At 36.7% G+C, this 22,571-nt stretch overlaps 1 protein-coding gene across 22 annotated transcripts in view; it reads left to right on the top strand.

Annotated features, from left to right (window-relative positions):
- ENAH (ENAH actin regulator) overlaps window positions 1-22,262 on the top strand; it is a 154,872-nt gene extending 132,610 nt beyond the window's left edge. For 8 of the 22 annotated variants that reach the window (XM_060396052.1, XM_027976306.2, XM_060396051.1 and 5 more), the window contains 8 exons: window positions 1,479-1,783; window positions 2,701-2,846; window positions 3,009-3,066; window positions 3,851-3,899; window positions 6,724-6,790; window positions 12,531-12,609; window positions 18,630-18,687; window positions 19,252-22,262. In XM_060396052.1, the coding sequence (XP_060252035.1) occupies window positions 1,479-1,783; window positions 2,701-2,846; window positions 3,009-3,066; window positions 3,851-3,899; window positions 6,724-6,790; window positions 12,531-12,609; window positions 18,630-18,687; window positions 19,252-19,289 (800 nt within the window). In that variant the 3' untranslated portion in view covers window positions 19,290-22,262. Of the gene's footprint in view, window positions 1-1,478; window positions 1,784-2,700; window positions 2,847-3,008; window positions 3,067-3,850; window positions 3,900-6,723; window positions 6,791-9,327; window positions 9,391-12,530; window positions 12,610-18,629 lie in introns of all 22 variants that reach the window. The other 14 variants (XM_060396048.1, XM_060396047.1, XM_060396046.1 and 11 more) reach the window with 3 other exon arrangements.
- The last annotated feature ends 309 nt before the right edge of the window (window positions 22,263-22,571 follow it).

The following is a 22,571-nucleotide window of genomic DNA, read 5'->3' as shown; positions in this document are numbered from 1 at the left end:
TTCCAGGGGTGGCTGCCACCCTAAACCATGGGGAGCATCCCAACTTTGCACACACTGGGGAGAGGGCAGTCGTGATGTTTGCCCCAAAGGATTCCATGGTCCGGATTGTAAGCCTATGGGGATAGTTGGGAGATGGTAGCATCCTCTACAGTCATCCCCCTACTCCCCATGCTCGAACTTTGCTGTCTCAGTGACAGGGAAGGGGGGTGTAATCTTCTAGGTATGGATTATTCCTAAGTAGAGAAGGACCTCGTTCTGTAAGTAAATAAAAAGATTCCTAGCAACCACTCCCTTTTTAAAATAGGATTTAGTGAGAAATTCAGGAAGGAATATGACAAATTTGTACTTACGAAGAAGCAGTTTTATAGTCTGGATTTAAGCACATCTTAAAAAAAGATCTTAGTTCTAGGGGTCTTGTTATCTCCGTATATATATTTTTCATGTTGACTTGCTGAATTTTGCTTAAACGTTGCATCAGAATTCTAGTAGGTGCAGTTCAGTATCACTGTGAAAGTAGTGCTGGACAAAAGAGGCACAGTTTGACAAGGTCAGTCACCCCACCTCCTGTGTCCTCAGAGTTCTGTTGGAAGATTGACAGCCTAGCACAGTTTTTTCTTCCAGGAGTTTGTCGTTTCAGCTTGTGTCACTGTTCAAAGTTACCAGTTTTGAAAAACCAACTACCCAATACGCAAATAGCATTTTGTTTGTCCTAAAACAGCCCTTTAAGGCTTCAGGGAAGGGGGAAGGACCTACAGGGTCAGTCTCCGGATTCTCCTTCTTATCCACTACTTTGTGATTTTACAAGACCTGGACATTCTCCCACCCCCATCTTCTAGGCTACAACTCTGTACAAGTTCTGTTGTCTCCTGGTTGTTTTAATAAAGTAAGGATTCCTTTGCTTCAGTTAGTCTCAACACTCTTGATACACTGTATTTAAGTATGGAGTATTTTTGAGATGCTGGAGCCTGGGACCCGCCCTTCTTTCATGGTCTCGATTCAGCCATTTTGGAAAGCAAGTAAACTATATGTTTCATTAGTGTAGGATTTATTATCTCAACTCTGAAGGTTTGTCCAGGTTATTTTGGATCTGTTATTTCAAATAACACTAATAGCCGAACTACACATACATTTCTCTTTTCAGTGATGCTACCTCCATCCTGACCTTTATAAGCATTTATTTTATTTACTAAATCCCCATGAATGAAAAAAAAAAACCCTAATTAGACCATCTGTTTCAAAGTTCTGTTACTAAAACTCTACGTTTAAGTAGTTAGCTTAAGATTTGGCTTTAAATTTTAGCATTTTTTAAAAAATATTTTTTGTATCTTTTTAATACTGACTTGGATTTTAACTGTTATGTAAATTGAGCTCATAAATTTGTGATAAATTTAATTTAGCGTGTCACTCTACATGCCTTTCCTCCTGAGATAGTGTAACGTGGCTCTATCATTGACAGTCTTAACATTTCTTTCTCTCAGGCATTGTCTTGGGACCACCTGCACCTCCACCCCCTCCTCCACTCCCGCCAGGTCCTGCCCAGGCACCAGCCATACTCCCTCCTCCCCCAGGACCACCTCCACCCCCTCCACTCCCATCCTCAGGGCCTCCGCCCCCGCCTCCTCCACCACCTCTTCCCAATCAAGTACCCCCTCCTCCTCCTCCACCTCCTGCTCCTCCTCTCCCTGCATCTGGATTTTTTTCGGGATCCATGTCTGAAGACAATCGCCCTTTAACTGGACTTGCAGCTGCAATTGCTGGAGCAAAACTTAGGAAAGTGTCACGGGTAAATGGATTTCCTAATTTATTATATTTCTTATGTGTGTCTGATTCTGTCTCAGCATCTAAAATATTGAAATTATTGTATTCTCACTGTATGAACCCTGTGTTATTAACTTCATTCACTAAAAAAATTTGAAATAACTTAATAAAAGTTGCAATAGTGTAAATTCATTCCTCGGATTGACCACTAAACGTTTTACCATATTTATTCTTTGTGTATGTTTTCTTCTGCATAAACTCACACACTTTCTGTCTGAATTCAGGATAGATCAGAGACACCATGCTCCTATTTCTCTAAATACTGAAGTGTGTATTTTGTAAGAAAAACATTCACCCACATGACCACAATATAATTATCAAAATCAGGAAATTTAATTGATACAATGCTACATAATCTATAAATCTATTAAAATTTCACCTGTTGTCCAATGATGTCTTTTATGGCAATTTTTTTTCTATTCCAGGGTCACTCCTGTTACGTTTTGTTGTGATATCTATTTAGTTTACTTTAAAATGTAATAATTCCTAATTTTCCTCTTTTCATGATACTGACATTTTTGAAGACAATAATTAAGTATTTTGTAGATCTGATATATCCCTAAGATTTGATTGAGGTTATGCATTTTGGGGGACAGGTTTTGCAATTTTTACCACCAAAGTAATACATCCTTTTCAATGCCTTATACAAGGAGACATGTGATAGCATGTTATGCCGTTACTGGTTATGTTAGCTTTGATAAAACTTCACTGATACATAAAATTACTCCATTGGTTCTTAAGGTTTAAAAATAATACCTAGATGTTTTTATTGAAATTAATGTGGATATATCCTTCTGTTTTGAATGTAATATATTAATAAAAGATTGACATATTAGGATTGCCCCACATAGGAGTTTATTATGTGTTTATATTCTCATTAAGATGGAAGATGCCTCTTTCCCAAGCGGAGGGAACACCACTGGTGTGAATTCGGCCTCGTCTAAAACAGATACAGGTCGTGGAAATGGACCCCTTCCTTTAGGGGGTAGTGGTTTAATGGAAGAAATGAGTGCCCTGCTGGCCAGGAGGTGAGTGAGAAATTATGTGGATGTGTCCAGAATCGAAAGAATTGTGTTAATTTTGTTCTAAGTATAATTTAACGAGATGCAGGCCTTCCTTTTTGGTATAGTTTTAAACTGTTACATAATTTGTTTTGATTTTTATCTGATGTACCTTCTCCTTTTTCCTAGGAGAAGAATTGCTGAAAAGGGATCAACGATAGAAACAGAACAAAAAGAAGACAAAAATGTAAGTTAATAAGAAAGAGTCTACTTCATGAGGACTTCCCTAGCAGTCCAATGGCTGAGACTCCATGCTGCCACTGCAGGGGATACAGGTTGATCCCTGGTCTGAGAACAAAGATCCCACATGCCAAGTGGTGTGAGCAAAAAATAAATAAAAATTAAAATAGTCTGCTGCACCTGAAAATGTGAGATTCAAGTATAGCTCATGTCAAAGATTAGTTTGAATTTAATTAATTTCAACTAACAATATTTATTTTTAACTCTTCAGATATTAAAAATGGCATCACTTTTTATATATTTTTAATGACATTCTTAGTAAAATGGGTTGAATGTGTGTAGTTAGGGGAAAATTACTGGAATTCTTACTTATATTTAATTATGTACCTAAGCCTGCCATTAAAGGAGTGAAGGACTTTTTCCTGGGTTTTTAAAATATCTGAGAGTTTCCTTTTCCTTTCATTTAAAAATGAAGGAATTTGACCAAATACCAGTAGTTATTAGCTGTGCCCTCTCTTCCATTCAGCAGCACATTGGCAAGTGTGGTTCTCATTGAGTGTGCAGGTCTCAGTGAGAACACACGAGGAAGGGAGCCCCGAGGAACTGCAGTGTGGGAGGGAGGAGTTTGGAGGTGGGGCTGCTAGGATACATGAAAAAGTCTAAACTTAGTGTAGAAGAGAAGAGACTGATGAAGGCAAAAGTGGGAAATGGCCGAAGGTATAAAGCACCAAATGTATATAGCAAGTTTCTAGAAGATATGATGTTATTAATATGTATTTCTGTATGTTTAGGAAGACTCAGAGCCTGTATCTTCTAAGGCCTCTTCAACAACTACACCTGGTAAGTTCAGGGGATACATTTTCATCTTTATGAACTTTATCTAAATATTAGTACTTCCCAATTAAAAAAATTCTCCCTTTCCCCATGTTTAGATTAAGTGACTGCTTAGCTACTAAAATGTTAAAATTCTTGGTTCACATTTGAAAGCACTGACTTTCTCCTCTACCTTTTGTGACCCTGAAGCAGCTGTTCATATCTTGATGACATTGGGAGATAATATTAAAATCCAAACTGTTTTTTCTGTGACTTTCTCTGAAAATCATAATTTTTATACCTTCTATGTATGTTATTGTTAATCACTTGAAGTTACTCATTTAAACAAGGAAAAATATGTCATCTAGATGAAAGAGAAATACTTTTAGTAATTGATTCTTAAAGGGAAGGATTTTATATGTCATTTCTTCATATTTGACTAAATGACTAAACACTGAACTGCCTGTTTCTCTCCTACCTAATTTGGAATGAACTTTGATCATTTTGATGAATTAATATTTAGAGTTAGCCATAGGAATCAACTATAGGGAAATGCCTATAACAACCACTCATTCTCACTGAATAGTGATTCTATAGTGGCCTGATTGCTGTATTATAATTATATTGTAACTGTGACTAATTTTTCCTCTAAATAGGACTCAAATCAGTTTATGTTACCTTAAGTAAAAATTCTGTTTGTGATTTACTTATTTTTACCTTTATCTTCACAAAATCAGTATACATGCTATTACTAAACCATAGATATTTTAGGACTCAGCTATAATTTAGAGTCACAGAACTTTTTGGAATTTGAAGAGCTATGAGCCCTCTCCCAGGGAAGAAAAAATCGTATTTTTATACAAAACTGACCATCATTTCAAAATATTCACTAATTCCCTGAAGGTCATGTACAGAACCCTCATCTAATGTATATCCCCTTATTTAAAACATGGAAAACTGAAGCGTGGGTTTCATATGTATTTTTTTCATGTGTGTTTGCACATGGGTACCATTTTTATAAAATTAAGGATTCATTCAAAAAGTCTAGAGGCTTTTTTCAGAGAAGGCAATGGCACCCCACTCCAGTACTCTTGCCTGGAAAATCCCATGGACGGAGGAGCCTGGTGGGCTGCAGTCCATGGGGTCGCTGAGGGTCAGACACGACTGAGCGACTTCACTTTCACTTTTCACTTTCACGCATTGGAGAAGGAAGTGGCAACCCACTCCAGTGTTCTTGCCTGGAGAATCCCAGGGACGGGGGAGCCTGGTGGGCTGCCGTCTATGGGGTCGCACAGAGTCGGATACAACTAAAGTGACTTAGCAGCAGCAGAGGCTTTTTTACTTCACTTGATGCAGTCAGTTTTTTTTCCCTTAATTGCCACGTCAGACACCTGCCAGGCCAAAAAGAAGCGAAAGATGAAGTCACCCTAAGCACAGGAAATGCATGATTCAGCTTGGATGCTGAGACGCACACACAAGTGAAAAGTTAATGTTTCATAACCACATGTTGAATATTAAAAAATGTATCAAGGAGAAGGAGATTGTATAGTTGGGAGTCACCTGGATCATCTTTGTAGGAGAAAATGACATTTTGCCTTGCCTTGAAGAGTATTTCGCTTAGCTGGAAGTAGAGAAAGGAGTGCTTTTTCAAAAGGAAGTGGGTATGGCATGGGCAGAGATGGGGAGTTGGAGCTGGAAGAGACTAGGAGGCATCACTTCGCCTGCCTCTTCTTTAATGACAGTGTTCTTACGACCATCCCCTGCCTGTCCAGTTGTCCTTCAGGCGTCCCCTCTTTCCCCCTACTCTGGAGGTATCTCTTGGATGTGTTTCTGATTCTGTCTGTCGTAGACATCCTCATCTGATTATCTGACGTCCACTGGCTCAGTCTGTGGTGGTCAGTGAGAGAGTGTGTTAGCTGTGAGAATACAGAAGGAGTATTGATTGACTGGTTGGTGGACAAGGAGTAAAGCAAGATGAATGATGACTTTGTTTCACTAGATGACTGAAGGCAGCAGAAATCCGGAACATAAGTGCTTCAGGCTTGAGTTGAGAGTTTAGTTTTGCATACGTGCATGTCCATAGGCCAGTTGAGGGGGCACAGTAGAACTCAGCAGTTTTTCAAGCTAAAATTCTGCACAGCTTTGACTTGATTGTCCTATGGCCCAAGTTTGTTCTTCCATGAGAGGCTTCCACTCCGGATTTCACCTAGTTGTCTAGTGAGGCCAGTGACAGCATCAGCCAGGCAGCCCAGGTTAGCAAGAACAGTTTAGAGCTTCGTTTTTCAGAACACAGTCAACTGAAAGCTCAGAGAAACCTAATTTTATTTAACTGGAATTGTCTGCTAAGTCCTGACAATTGGTTGTTTGAAAATCAAGGAGTACAGTAGAATGGGATGAATCTGAAATATATTTTGAGTTGCTTGAGTTTTTTGCCAAGAGGGCTGTTTGAATTTAGATTAAATGTAGAAGTACATGAACACATTGAAGATTCTTTTTATTTGTTTTATCATTGGCACTGAAAATAGTTTAAAAGAGTGTATAGTTCATACTCTCCCATTCTAATAAATTTAAGCTATCCTTATTAATTTAAAATAATTCCTATAATTTCATTGTAATTAACCAAAATTATCCTACCCTTATTATCCTGTTTTTATTAGAGAAACTTTTGTACCATCTGGTGTTTAGAATTACAGTATTATAAATTTAACAATCTTAAGTTCTTCGTAGAGAAAGTTGTCACAGATAGTTGCTTAGTAATTTCTTTTCATTTTGGGATCTGAAATTATACAAATTAGAATCCTAACTCTGGGAGAATATAGGATATTTAACATAAGTTCTTTAATTTTTAAAGAACCGACAAGAAAACCTTGGGAAAGAACAAACACAATGAATGGCAGCAAGTCACCTGTTATTTCCAGGTAATCAATTTTTTTTCTAAGTTTTATATTACAGTTGTATCTAAGAAGAAATTAACATCTGCATTTTTATCGGTCTGAATTCTACCATATGCTTATTATTATCACCCAGGTTGTCTGAAATTTCTAGATAGCTTTTATTCCTCCCAGTACTTATATTTTGAAAAAATTCAAAACAGCGACAGAAAATTGAAAGAATAGTATAGCAAACATCCATGTATCCATCACCTAGATTCACCAGTTATTAACATTTTGCCAACATTGGCTTGAACTCTTGTCTACACATCCACACTTTTTTCCCTCTGAATAGTTGGAAAGCAGTTTGCAAATATATATTGCTTCAGCCCTAATACTTGAGCATTTTTCTTAAGAAACAGGACATTCTCCTGTATAAGCTCAATATCATTATTACTGTCAATAAATAACATTGAACTTTTGAAAGAGGCATAATGCTTCAAACTGAAAAGCGCTGGAGAGAAAAGGCTATAGTGTTTAAGAGAGAACAGAATACAACCTAAAATTTTGACTTTATAAAGTAGAAAGATTTATTTTTCAGCTGAAACTTCTAATTATAGTTGAGTGAAGAAAGATAATGCTCAGGGACAAGACTAGTTAATTCATGTTCCTACAAGTGGCTGTGTGTCGCATAGTCAAGCAAATCCAGTATGCCTTAGGCAGGTATACTTTGCTGTCATACCTAACTTTATATTGTAGATCTTAAACACAGATGAAACATTTTCTTGGTTTATGAGACAGTTTAAAGGACTCATATTTTTCCAAAAGAAAAGTATGTGTCTTGAGACAGAAAAGTTTTTTTTGCCTTTTGTTTCTGAGCTGTTCGCCTTATTTTTGCCTCATGAAAAAGCAGACCTAACATCTAATTATAGAAGCCTAATTTAAAAAATACAAAATTAGACCTTACATTATCACAGGTCTGTGTACATGAGCTTCAGTCTAAATTTGGATTGGTTTTTTTGTGTGGTTCTTTCTGTTGGTGGGAAAGATTTGGTGATGACATAGTTAATTAAATTTCACAGAGAAACTGGGCCTTTTTGAATGTATAAAAGCTTTCAGTTTCTCCGTCACTGAAAGATGAATATATTCGACTGGAATTGCTTTTGGTGAACATGTTTCTTCAATAGAGTGGAAAAACTGCATTTGTGTTCCCAGATACCTAACTGATGTAGCCTTCTAATGTATCTCTAGTAGTAGTTACAGATTTTCTTCAGTAGCACTGTACCACACCCAGTTTGTCAAGTACTGTGCATATCAGAACAGACCTGTGATGTGTCGTGTCCTTTGAAGTTGCAAATTGTAACGGGGAGGAATGCCTTCTCTTTGTCACTACTTTCATCCCTGCCTCGTTGATAGGGATGCCATAGTGAGCTTGCCTAAAGCTAAGCTTAAATTCATGGCAAAAGTTCTATCGTAGACGGGGCATGGAAAAACTTCTCCAGGTGGAATGTATGTGTGCCTTGTTCTGGTTGGGTTCAGTTAATAAAGGAAAGAATATTCTTTCACAGACTTTTCAGACTTCTAAAGAAAGTTTAATAAATGTTCTAAGCATCACTATTTTAAAAATATTTTGTATAGATTAATCAAATATGGGTTCTTACTATACAGTAGTGTATTGTAATCCCCTTCTAATTCTGGTAGATGGTTTTCCTCTCTTTTCCCAGAGTGAACTTTCTAAAATGCCCAATTAAAGAACTGTATTGCTTTTCTTCCTAAATTACTCCCCTCATTCCTTCTGAAAACAAGTATATTGGCCTTTTTTTTTTTAGCTTTTATTTAAGCATACTTTATCCTTGCACAGTACTGAAAGTATAAATACTCAGTGTCAAAATTATGTTAATGATAAGATGGATTAATATCCTGTAATATATATGCTGTATTAAGTGAAGATGTCAGACAGTGGAATAAAAGCAAGAATGTTGACCTATGGCTGATTCATGTGAGGTTTGACAGAAAACAACAGAATTCTGTAAAGCAATTATCCTTTAATAAAAAAAAATAAATTAGAAAAAAAGCTCTAAATCATGACTGGAACGTACGTTGGAAAGTTTATGAATTCTTCCCATGGCATTTATTGGGAGCTTACAGATCTTGTATTCAAGATGGGAAAAAGTTCTTTACATGCCTCCTCAGAAGAGCTAATTTTGTATACTTCAAGCTACAGTGATTTTTACTGTGCTTTTTATTTGAGTCTGTAGTTTTATTTATAGTCACTCTAATAGAAATGTCCTGTGTTTTGATACTTGTTGAATTTTTACGTAAGTAGGTTTTACAGTATGTAAAAGTAGCCACTACATGATGATTTTTTAAAAGAATTCTCTGTAATTATCACGTAAACAGTGTCCTCACATAACTAGACTTAGTCTCCAAATAATCTTTTCTTTTTTTACAATTATTTTAAAGCTAATGGACTCCTTTAGTTCTTCTGTTTGCTATAACTAAAAACCTGTAAAACAGTAACAAAATGAGAATTATTTTTAAGAGTTCTATTGTGTATTCCTTTAAATGGTTTTTCCCCTTCATAGACGGGATTCTCCAAGGAAAAATCAGATTGTTTTTGACAACAGGTCCTATGATTCATTACACAGGTATCATCCTGATGTGACTTTGTGATTTGAGACTTTTAAATAACATTTTCAGGATAGGGCTGAGCTTTTTCTACATGGATTGGTAATCACCACAAAGGAGAAATGGCGATAACGTAAATCTTTCGTATTAAGCTGTATCTAAAACACTCTTTTAGAAAAAATTCTGAGTGACTTTAGTGAGAAAAATTAATAGTATTCATTTCCCTGCCATCAGTTGATATATGGATTCTGATAAATATAAATGGTCAACATACCTGAAATACGAGAATGAAAATCAAAGTCCATGTGTATCGAGAGTGTCTAGCTTTTGCATTTTATTTTAAAAGCCATTCTTTTTATAAGACAAGGCTTTAAAAAGTTGAACAGAAGATCCTGTACTCTTTGTCACTGGAAGACAGGACAGTATTACAGCCACAGTGAATAGCCATTGTGAATAATTTATTATTTGAGGAAAATCTCCGTTTCCTACATACTTTGCAGTAAATTGAGTATCTTTAACAACCTAACATCTAATATCCTTGAGCAGATTATTTGTTTTCTAGGATGAGTCCTGTTGTACCATTTTTTATTAAGAAAACTTAGGATATGAACCATGTATTTCTTTCTTAATTAAAAAAATTGACAATTTCTTAAGATCCTCAAGGGCTTAAGCTATATTTAGAATTAATTTGGCAGAACAGGGACTTAAATAGTTGCAGTATAGTCATTTTATAGGCAGTATCTAGAGGCAGCACTCTCGTTATAAAGTAATAAAAATCCCCCTTTTTTGTTATCAATTATGGTGAAAACCTTAATGTTAGAAATAACTGAGATATTATACTCATGTTACTATATGCATCTGTTTTTTAAAATACACATCAAGTCTACTGGGAGCATAAATAGTATACAGGAGGTTGTCTTTGGTAGTGAGTAAGGAGTTCTGTAATCAGACTCTATTCGACCACATTGTTTGTTATTAGCTACAGTTATTTTCATGCCATTGATGATTAAAATATTTGGCAAGTTCGTTTTGTTAGCCAGTTAAATTTGCGTAAAGTATTTATAATACAGTAGTGAAATAGTTCTTCCTGCTTTTTTTGAGGTGGTTGAATTGTTTTGTCCAAAGACTTATTTAGAAAATTCGCTAACACATAGAAAAATAGCATTTAACGATGAGATTTTCTGTTGTAAATCTTTGCAGTTTGCAGCTTTCATACATAGTATCCCCCTGAGATAATGTTGTTGATAAACCTTTTTTTAAAAAGTGGTGATTACTTCTTTCCTTAAGTATGAAAAGTTCCCCCCTTTAGTTAATCATCATGGTGATGGTGGTGGTGGTGGCGGTCGGTGGTGGTGGTGGATTGCATGTTAGCATGAATTAAATTATTTACAAATTGCATGTTTCCATGATTTTTTTATTATATAACAATAATTTTCTGGATTGTTTAATAAATATGGATATATTTATAACATACTCCCCAGTTAAGTAACAGACTATTGTTATTCACATGAATTTCAAGGATATTCATTATGTAAGTTTAGTAAAAGAAACCAAAACAGTGTGTGTACCAATTAAATGTGAAATGTAAAAGAAAAGCAGAGTGAATGATAATTTACTTCTGGAGAGCAGGAACAGGCAGTATGGGTAAACGAAATGCATAAAAGTCAACGTTTATGATACTTACTGTACAGACCAGACTCTGCAGTGCAGTGTGACTTGCACACTGTGGATCTCAGTGCACCTTAAATGACTATGGAATTAAGTCACCTCCTCAACAAGGTGAAAAGGTATACTGTCTCAAGAGGAAAGGAAGTATGTCATATAAATCTTATCCAGCACAGGGCCTAGCTCAGTGCCTCTTGAATGAAATTTTATGAGTTATTATTTTTCTTGTATATAAACATAGCAGCAGATATGTAGTAAAATTGGTTGACTTTTTTCACAACAATCTTTTAAGCTGTCATATGTTTCATATAAACCTAAATGACTCAAGATTTCATCTTCACACACAGTGCCTATGGGTTTGAAGTGTAATGTGCCTTGTAAGAATTGTAAGTTTGAAAAAGTTATGCCTGTTAGTCTTGGTTCAGATTTCTCACATTGGTATTCTGCAAAGTTGGAAATATATGGCCTACTTGTTTTCTTTTGCGTTGATTTGTGACCCTTAAAAAGTGGCCATTTAATATATACTAAAAGCTGAAAATGAAGTATCATTGAGTTAAAATTCTAAATTTTCCCACTTAGTATTTTCTCTTGCCAGAATTGGAGAGGGAGTCATGATTGACTGACTTGATTTTGAAACTTTTTGCTTAAAATATGGCTAATCCTTAAGACTTATTTCTTCATGTAAAATTTTTTAACAGAAGCTCAACTTTTGAAAATGTAATAGTAATTGGCAGTCTGCTTCTGTCTCCTTACCCTCCCCCCTTTTTTTTTAAACAAAGTAAGTTTGTGGAAGTAGTTAGATGACCATTCAGAGAGCATCTTTATAAAAACTTCATTGGGAAATAGCCACAAAGCCAATTGGATAGGAACAGACATTTTTTAATTTTTAATAACTTATTTTTAACTTAATAATCATATTTCCAAGATGCTTACTTATTTTGATACTTGATATGGAATGGAACACATACAAAGAAATCATACTCATTAAGCAGTTCCTCCTCCTGCCACCGGAAACCAAGGCATATAATTTGAAAATTGATTTATACAGAGTGAAACAGTCTGGTCTTTATCATTTCGCTCTTATTGGTTTGCCACAGATTTAAATAGCGTACAGTTTCAAAAGGAGAGAACAAGATTGTGTTACTTGGGCTGGGTCGCTGCAGCTGGCCTCCCGTCTGTCCTGGTCATGATGCCACTGGTACCTTGCCACCCTCCTCGTGCCCAAAGGGCATCGTCTTCTACTCTTTACTGGAAAAGTTTTGTCATGTTATCAACTTTTTCTAATATCTTTATAAATACTGATAAAAAAACAAAAAATATTTTTGTACATCCTAATTATTTTTGTACATCTGCAACTATTAAGATAATTAACTCTTTAACACGTTTTAAGAAATGTACTATAATCTGGTGTTGGGTTGATAAGTTTGCAATTACTAATGAACTCATTAAATATGCTAAGCATTACTTACCTGTCCTGAAAATTTCATTTGTCCAGACCAAAATCTGCACCTTCGTCACAGCCCAGTGCCAATGGAGTCCAGACGGAGGGACTGGACTATGACAGGCTGAAGCAGGTGGGTGCCCAGCAGCCGCTGCCCTTTGTTTGTACTTGTTCTTTTTAAAAATAATCCCATGTACATATATTTGACAGGTGGTGAATGTATTCGAAAAGAATATAGACTTGATATTTTTGTAGAAATTAAACAGTAGCATTCATGCTGTATTACTTCTCTCAGATCCTCAGGTTTTGGTTCATCAGTTTTCATAAAGTGCCAGCAGTGGTAGAGGGTAGGGACAGCGGTTTAATGTAATACAGGATAAACGTTAAATGTAAGTGCATGGTGTACAGTTGTTCAAGAGAAAAAATTGGCTTGCACTCAGCATTGGCCAACACAGACCCACCAAGTCTGGTTTTAGCAAGAATGTAAGGAAGAAGAGTACTCTCACATATTTCTGTGAAAGGAAGCAGTTAGGGGAAAAAATCAATAAGAAAAAGATATTGTTTGTATTTTAGATACAGTATGCATTGTGTTTAATACCTATATACACAGAAAAAAATGGAAGGAGTAATAGGAAATTTTGGAACCTTGAACTGTTTTACTTCTAAAAGAGGTAAAAAAATTTTAAATGATAGTGTTTTAAAAGATTGGAAAAGGAAGGCTAAAGACGTCTTAGTGAAACAGCTATCAGTTTTGTAGACCTGATAGTTATGCCTGTAATGAACAATTTAATCTTTGTCTTCTTATCCTGCACTTCAGAATAGCCTGTAAAGATAACAGTGGTACTGATCACTATAACAGGCATTTACCGACTGTCTGGCAGACCTCAGTGTTACGCATTTGCTAGGTTATTAGCGTGACATTGTCTCCTAATCCTGGTAGTAGTCAGATAACATAGTGTCTGTACTCGAATTGTGCACATCAGAGGTTCAGAGAATTTGAATTTACTCAGTCCCATAGTCAGAATCAGAATCCTGTCTTTATCTTCAGAGCGCGTTTTCCCCATTCCGTCACTCCTTTTTTAAAATATCAGCAGTTCGAGTGGGGCTTAAAAGAGTACCAATAATGTTGCAGTATAATGAGTTCAAAGTAAAAGTTATATAGGAATTAAAGCAACAAATAGTAACAGTTTCAGATCAACCTTTTATACTACAAAGCTGTTTGAACAGTTCAGTTGAGTTACCTAATTTGAAAAGCATGTGGTCATTGATAAACAAGCGCTTGTTTCCCGTGTGTTAAACATGGCTTTCTTTTCTTGAAAAATATCTTGAAATGGAGCACTTGCACACAATTAAAATATGGTCAGTTCTTGACTGTCTGAAGTAGGGGACTTGAGAGGAATAGATTTGATTTTAGGACTGATTTTAAATTAATTTGAAAAAGAATATCTATCATTTCTGTGTCTCAGTTTCCTCACTGGAAAATGGAGGAAATAAACTAATTGATGATAATTTTCAACCTTATTTTAAACATGAAAAGGTTTTTTTTAAAGATAAGCCTTAAACATAGAGCTATTTAATTTTACCTAAGGTGTACACAGTGCTAAAGAAAGTCATAGAATTTGATAATCCTTCCAAAGGATAGTTGTTTTTCACCCATTAAAATTATCACCTTATTAGCCCTTTTAGCATTCATGTTCCTGCTGCTACTGCTGCTAAGTCGCTTCAGTCGTATCTGACTCTGTGCGACCCTATAGATGGCAGCCCACCAGGATCCCCTGTCCCTGGGATTCTCTAGGCAAGAATACTGGAGTGGGTTGCCATTTCCTTCTCCAATGCGTGAAAAGTGAAAGTGAAGTCACTCAGTCATGTCCGACTCTTAGCGACCCCATGGACTGCAGCCTACCAGGCTCCTCCATCCATGGGATTTTCCAGGCAAGAGTACTGGAGTGGGGTGCCATTGCCTTCTCGAAGCGTTCATGTTACAGTCTTAATTTTTTAACTAGAGGGTGTATCCATTATTTCAAGTTGAACTTTATAAATAGAAATTTTGCAAAATAAGTAAAGACAGAGTGGTTATCATTGAGGAAAGAGGGTCTAGAGCATCACGATTAAATAGAAATATCAGGCTGGCCAAAAAGTTTGTTCAGTTCAGTCACTTGGTCATGTCCAACTCTTTGTGACCCTATGGACTGCAGAATGCCAGGCTTCCTTGTCCATCACCAACTCCTAGGGCTTTCTCAGACTCATGTCCATCGAGTTGGTGATGCCATCCAGCCATATCATCCTCTGTCATCCCCTTCTCCTCCTGCCTTCAGCCTTTTCCAGCATCAGAGTGTTTTCCAGTGAGTCAGTTCTTCACATCAGGTGGCCAAAGTATTGGAATATCAGCTTCACCATCAGTCCTTCCAATGAATATTCAGGACTGATTTCCTTTAGGATGGACTGGTTGGATCTTCTTGCAGTCCAAGGGACTCTCAAGAGTCTTCTCCAACACCACAGTTCAAAAGCATCAATTCTTCAGTGCTCAGCTTTCTTTATAGTCCAACTCTCACATCCATACATGACTGCTGGAAAGACCATATCCTTGACTAGATGGACCTTTGTTGGCAAAGTAATGCCTCTTCTTTTTAATATGCTGTCTATGTTGGTCATAACTTTTCTTCCAAGGAGCAAGCGTTTTTTAATTTCATGGCTGCAGTCACCATCTGCAGTGATTTTGGAGCTCAAAGAAATAAAGTCTGTCACTGTTTCCACTGTTTCCCCATCTATTTGCCATGAAGTGATGGGACTGGATGCCATGATCTTAGTTTTCTGAATGCTGAGTTTTAAGCCAGCTTTTTCACTCTCCTCTTTCACCTTCATCTGGAGGCTCTTTAGTTCTTCTTTGCTTTATGCCATAAGGGTGGTGTCATCTGCATATCTGAGGTTATTTATATTTCTGCCAGCAATTTTGATTCCACCTTATGCTTCATCCAGCCTATCATTTCTCATGATGTACTCTGCATATAAATTAAATAAGCAGGATGACAATATGCAGCCTTGACATACTCCCTTACCTAATTTGGAACCAGTCTGTTGTTCCATGTCCAGTTCTAACTGTTGGTTCCTGACCTGCATACAGATTTCTCAAGAGGTAGGTCAAGTGGTCTGGTATTCCCATCTCTTTCAGAATTTTCCACAGTTTGTGGTGATCCACAAGTCAAAGGCTTTGGCATAGTCAGTAAAGCAGAAGTATATGTTTTTCTGGAACTCTCTCGCTTTTTTAATGATCCAACGGATGTTAGCAATTTGATCTCTGGTTCCTCTGCCTTTTCTAAATCCAGCTTAAACTACTGGAAGTTCATGGTTCACGTACTGTTGAAGCCTGACTTGGAGAATATTGAGCATTACTTTGCTAGCGTGTGAGATGAGTGCAATTGTGCAGTAGTGTGAGCATTCTTTGGCATTGCCTTTCTTTGGGACTGGAACGAAAACTGACCTCTTCCGGTCCTGTGGCCACTGCTGAGTTTTCCAAATTTGTTGGCATATTGAATGCAGCACTTCCACAGCATGACCTTTTAGGATTTGAAACAGCTCAACTGGAATTCCATCACCTCCACTAGCTTTGTTCATAGTGATGCTTCCTAAGGCTCACTTGACTTCTCGTTCCAGGATATCTGGCTCTAGGTGACTGATCACACCATTGTGGTTATCTGGGTCATGAATATCTTTTTTGAATAGTTCTTCTGTGTATTCTTGCCACCTCTTCTTAATCTTCTGCTTTTGTTAGGTACATACCATTTCTGTCCTTTATTGTGCCCATTTTTGCATGAAATGTTCCATTGGTATCTCTGATTTTCTTGAAGAGATCTCTAGTCTTTCCCATTCTGTTGTTTTCCTCTATTTCTTTGCATTGATCACTGAGGAAGGCTTTCTTGTCTCTCCTTGCTAGTCTTTGGAGCTCTGCATTCACATGGCTATATCTTTCATTTTCTCCTTTGCCTTTCATTTCTCTTCTTTTCTCAGACAGCCATTTTGCTTTTTTGCATTTCTTTTTCTTAGAGATGGTCTTGATCACTGTCTCCTGTACAATGCTTACAGTTCTTCAGACACTCTGCCTATCAGGTCTAATCCCTTGAATCTATTTATCATTTCCACTCTGTAATCATAAGAGATTTGATTTAGGTCATATCTGAATGGTCTAGTGGTTTTCCCTACTTTCTTCAGTTTAAGTCTGAATTTGGCAATAAGGAGTTCATGATCTGAGCCAGATGCTCCTGGTCTTGTTTTTGCTGACTGTATAGAGCTTCTCCACCTTTGGTTGCAAAGAATATAATCAGTCTGATTTCAGTATTGACCATCTGGTGATGTCCATGCGTAGAGTCTTCTCTTGTGTTGTTGGAAGAGGGTGTTTGCTATGACCAGTGCGTTCTCTTGGCAAAACACTGTTAGCCTTTGACCTGCTTCATTTTGTACTCCAAGGCTGAATTTGCCTGTTACTCCAGGTGTTTCTGGACTTCCTACTTTTGCATTCCGGTCCCCTCTAATGAAAGGGACATCTCTTTTGGGTGTTAGTTCTAGAAGGTCTTGTAGGTCTTATGAAAGTGAAAGTGTTATCGAACTGTTCAACTTCAGCTTCTTCAGCATTATCGGTCAGGGCATAGACTTGGATTACTGTGATATTGAATGGTTTGCCTTGGAAACCAACAGAGATCATTCTGTCGTTTTTGAGATTGCACCCAAGTACTGCATTTCGGACTTTTTGTTGACTGATGGTTACTCCATTTCTTCTAAGAGATTCTTGGCCACAGTAGCAGATATAATGGTCATCTGAGTTAAATTCAGCCATTCCAGCCCATTTTAGTTCACTGATTCCTAAAATGTCAATATTCACTCTTGCCATCTCCTGTGTGACCACTTCCAATTTGCCTTGGGCCTAACACTCCAGGTTCCTATGCAGTATTGCTCTTTACAGCATCAGACCTTGCTTCTATCACCAGTCACATCCACAGCTAGGTGGTGTTTTTGCTCGGCTCTGTCTCTTCATTCTTTCTGGAGTTATTTCTGCACTGATCTCCAGTAGCATATTAGGCACCTACCGACCTGGGGAGTTCATCTTTCAGTGTCCTATCTTTTGCCTTTTCATACTGTTCATGGGGTTCTTAAGGCAAGAATACTGAAGTGGTTTGCCATTCCCTTCTCCAGTGGACCTTGTTTTGTCAGAAATCTCGACCATGACCCGTCTGTCTTGGGTGGCCCTACATGGCATGGCTCATAGTTTCATTGAGTTAGATAAGGCCGTGGTCCATATGATCAGATTGGTTAGTTTGTTAGGGTTTTTCCAAATGAACTTTTTGACCAACTCTACGTAACATGGGTCACATACTTTAAATTTTTAGCAGGTACACTAAATAATAGAGAAATAGGTGACATTCACTTTAATATATTTTTATTTAACCTGATGTAGCCAAAGTAATATTTCAGTATATAATCAGTATGTTTAAATTACTGATTAGTACTTTACTTTCTTCATAGTAATCTTTGAAATCTGGGGTCTAACGTTTACAGTGCATCTCACCTAGACTTGCCATGTTTCAAGGGCTCAGTAGCTATGTGTGGCCGGTCTTCTGTCTTCGGACTGTGTATGTCCAGCAGGGTCCCATCCTCCTTCTTCCCACCTATTAGGGCAGCCCCCGAGGGCCCTCCAGGGAAATCCTTGATTCCGTGAAGTTTAGTTTGACAGCTCTGGTGATTCGTAGGCAGTCCCCATACTTCAGACCAGATGACAGATTGCCCAGGAGCTGATTGTCCAGTTTGTGTCTTCTTCCTTGAAACTTGTTTATGGATTGCCTCTTAGCTCTCAAAAGATTAGATTAAAACCAAAGCTCTTATGTTTTACAGGGATTATCTGAATCATAGCTTTCACAGCATGACCGGGTAATTATTTTTTAGGTTTAGAAAACCTTCTGCTTCATATTTTGCTAAGCTAGGATAAGCAAGATTGGGAAGAGAAGACTATTAAAACACAATTTACCAAAGTTGATCTTCTAAGTCATAAATTACAAATCTGGAAACAAAAGACAGAGCTAACATTTTATACATTTGTAAAATTTTATGTAAGCAAGAATCTTTATTTATTTTCTGTATTTCTGATGTTTTTCTCTAATATTTTAGGACATTTTAGATGAAATGAGAAAAGAATTAACTAAGCTAAAAGAAGAGCTCATTGATGGTGAGTGTCTAAACAAATTTGCTACTCTTATAATGTTTAATAATACCCATTTTAAAGAAAATGAAGATAAAAAAAATACCTAGTTTGTTACTTGAGGGCATAAAACAATTACTTTTCCATATTATCCTGCCCTTTACCTGGCTTCAGATGCCAAAGAGAGGGTTTCTCTCCTTCATATAATGGAAATTATTTGTGAAAACAGGTAAACAAAATTCCTCGTAAGTTTCTGGTATTGAGTAGTTTTAAATGGAAAACTAAGTAAACCGCTCTTTCTCTAGGTTACTCGTTTTCACCCATCCCATCCCACTGAACTCTTGTTTTGAGCCCAGAGAATCAGTGTTTTCATTTTGTGTACAAAATGGAGAGAATGTATAAATATATTTAAATTGATGTTGTTATTGTAAAAATAAGAACATAGATTTCTTCAATGAAAAATGCACAGTTAGTGTATCTTTGTATTACTGTGAGTTTGAATGCAGTCATTAAGATTTCTTGAGAATGAATCACCCATTTATATTACCTTACCACTATATTTACTTTTAATACTTTTCCTTTTCCTACCAGCAATCAGGCAGGAACTGAGCAAGTCAAATACTGCGTAGAGAAACAAACTAAGAGAGATAGGACTTTAATCTGGAAAAAAAAGAAAAACCTGCAAAGAACAACTGTTTAGCAACGACAAAACCCTTACATTTTGTGAGCTGTAAGAAGAAAATGGAGACACAGTCGGAAGGAGGGAAAAACCAACATACTTTGAAAGCCTTCAAACATTATTACTCCGGTGGATAAGCTATTTCCCTCCCAGTTTGCTGCTTTTTTCTGACCTTTACAACAGGATGGAAGAGAGTCGTATAGGAGTTCCTGTATCAGTTATGCAGAAAATAACTAAACCCGTCAGGCAAGATCACCGTACATTGAGAATATTTTCATGTCAAGAGACAATTGCACATTTTCCACAGTCCATTGCTAAAATAAAGAGGAAAAAGGCTTGAGAAGTTTTTTTTTTTTTTTCAGAGAATGCTGATGAAGAATTTAGCAAGTGATGCTATTGTATTGTAAATGTTTCTCTCAGGTTTGTCTTCCTATCATATTTGATATTCCATGGATAATTGAAGTCAGCCCCGTGTAGGTTAAGATCATAAAATGTGGAACAAATGGAATTGTATGTGCTTTCAAAAGGTGACATTTATAAGAAAGTGTCCTAAAAATGATTTGTCCAGAGTGAGGAATTTTAGAATGATAGGAGGTCTCTCGAGTTTAGCCTTCATGCAATTTTGTAGATTCAAACATAAAATTCATCCAGAATTTAAAGATTTAGATGCCTTCCTAAATTGTTACAATGCTTTACCAAATCTATGACTCCTACATAACACAAACCAGTGGTCAAATGTAAAACAATATATTGTAGATTTACTGTAGGTTTTCAACTTTTTTAGATTTATGCATGTGGACATTTTTATAATGTAACTACAACCACCACAAAAATTAGCTTTTTTAATTGCAGACTGTAATGCATGTTAAACTAATATGTAGTGGCCTTTTCAAGGCCTAGTCCCAGGGAAAACATTTTGTAGAGTATAGGGAGTGGGAGGAGGGGAAGGAATAATTTTTTATTTAAAGTTAATTTCTGCACTATCTTTTTTCTCAGTTATCTGCATGAATAATGATGAGGAATATTTTGTGACTTTAATTGGTAAATATGTTAACAGAACCGAGTACTTAATCTTTTACATCATGTCTTCAGCTGTTTGTATTTTAATTCAGTAACTTCAGTGGTCTGAAACATGATTCTGAGCTTCACATGAATTCTGTCTTACTGTGGAATTCAAACGTTCAATCCCTGAATCTGGCAGTTATTGTTACCTAGGTGCCCTGTAGTTACCCAGGTGTTCAGGTACACATTCCTGACTTCAGAGCTGCTTTCGGACTTTTACGTCGAAATACTAGAAAAGTAACGATGGCAGCGAGTAAGGTCACAGAAATCATCGGATAAAGGGAAAAACGACGAGGGGTCCTGCATAATTTTCTTTTAGTAAATAAAGTGAGACTTAGGTGGTAGGAAGAAGGAACTAGATGCTCTGCTTACCACCACATGCGTGTGCGTGTTTGTGTGGGCACTCACGTGTGTGTGTGTGTGTGTGTGTGTGTGTGTAATGCACTCCCTTTTCTTTGAAACTTCTAAGAATAAAATAGGGGAGCAATCCTGTATGTTACAATGATAGCATTTTTTGAAAATCTAGGAAATCAGAAATTCTCCAGGCTCTCCATCTTGGTTTATGCTTGAGTTGTTATGTGCCATATTTGCTTTGAAATCTTTGATTATCTGTAGTTTTACTAAAATTTTGAAGAAAGAATCCACTGTTGTCTGCTTTCTGGATTTCTTAATCTACCTTCATAAGACAGAGCTTGTTGATAGCATAGTTTTCTAAATGCAGGTTTGCAGCCATCACCACTTCAAAGAGGTTTGAATGAGGAAATTTTTTTTTTTCCTTATTGAAACAGTTCTTGTTTCTGTAGAAACTTCATTTTTAGATTAATCTGTGATGGATGAGCTATCATAATTCTAATATGCAGTTCTTTTTCTATCAGCTATTCATTGTCATCCACCAGGAAAGACATTAAAGATGCAGCAAGCTTATAGAGTACTACTTTCTTAAAGAAATAGGAGGCATTTCCATCTTTATTACCATACTTTTGGTTATGCAAACACTTTGGTGATATAAATGTTTTATGTCCCCCATAAATCTGGTCAGAAATCATTTTTGATTTTGTTGATTAAGTTAAACAGTAGGATAGAGTACTGGGTACAAGTGGTCCAAAGTAAGGTAAAAGACTATGCTAAAAATGCTAGATCTTGAAGAAGAAACTGGTTTATGCACTAAACGTTTTGTGCCTTGGTCTAAATATTAACATGTCTGTGTAAAATGACAAAAAGAACCAGTGTTGAATCACATTTTATTTCCTGTCACTCTGCTTTATCCCAGACTGCTAAATGTGTTCTTTCCAAGAAGTTTGGTTGAATTACTGTATACGTTTACTGTCCTGTGTGACAGTTTTGTCATTGTTAGAGATTTCAGTAATTAAAATGGGAAACAGAAGCTTAGGTTATTTTCCTTATCAAAACTCTGTTCCTGGAGCCACGTTATTATGATGGCTTTCGTGCTCTTGTACATTGGATGTCTTAAGCTGAGTGCAGTTTAGGGGATCCTTTCTAATTACAGGAAGGTACTTCTTTCCTTTAACACTGTGATCTGACCTGGGACAAATCTGTACTACACACTATGTAAATGGCTAACAAGTCAACTGCAAACCGACTGAATGTACAAACCTTAGTGCTGGTGCTGAAATCTCTTCAGAATAGTCATCATGATCTCAAAGTTTGTTTCAGAATTTGCAAGCATCAAGTGTCAATCAAAACTGAAGATGAAACACTAATGAATGTTGAATTTTCATGCTTTAGGTGTACTTCCTTTATAGCGTTTTTGTTTCTCTGCTGTTTTTACCATACTGTTCCATTTAAATTTCCTACACGCTAACTTCGTTTGTGCGATTGAAATAAAATTGCAGTATATACATGTTGCTTGCTTGTGACACTTAGATAATCTGACATAATCTGTTGGCTCTAAATAAGTTGCTTTGAATGTAAAAAACACTCTTTAAAATCCATGGCTTCACTACTTAAAGTTTACATATCACGACACTATTCTTTAAAGATTTCATAAGTCATAAATACTAAATAATGTATACAAAGGGAATATGTGATCATGTATCTACTTTTTGCTTGGAATAACTGTTGGGTGTTCCCTGTTTGTTCTTATTTTCTCTTGGCCCAGCTTGGTATGGTGTCTTATAGGCAAGAATGATACGTGTTTAAGTGTACTCCA

Source organism: Ovis aries, chromosome 12 (assembly GCF_016772045.2).
Source record: "Ovis aries strain OAR_USU_Benz2616 breed Rambouillet chromosome 12, ARS-UI_Ramb_v3.0, whole genome shotgun sequence".
Lineage (NCBI taxonomy): Eukaryota > Metazoa > Chordata > Mammalia > Artiodactyla > Bovidae > Ovis > Ovis aries.
This window is presented reverse-complemented; position numbering and strand designations above follow the sequence as displayed.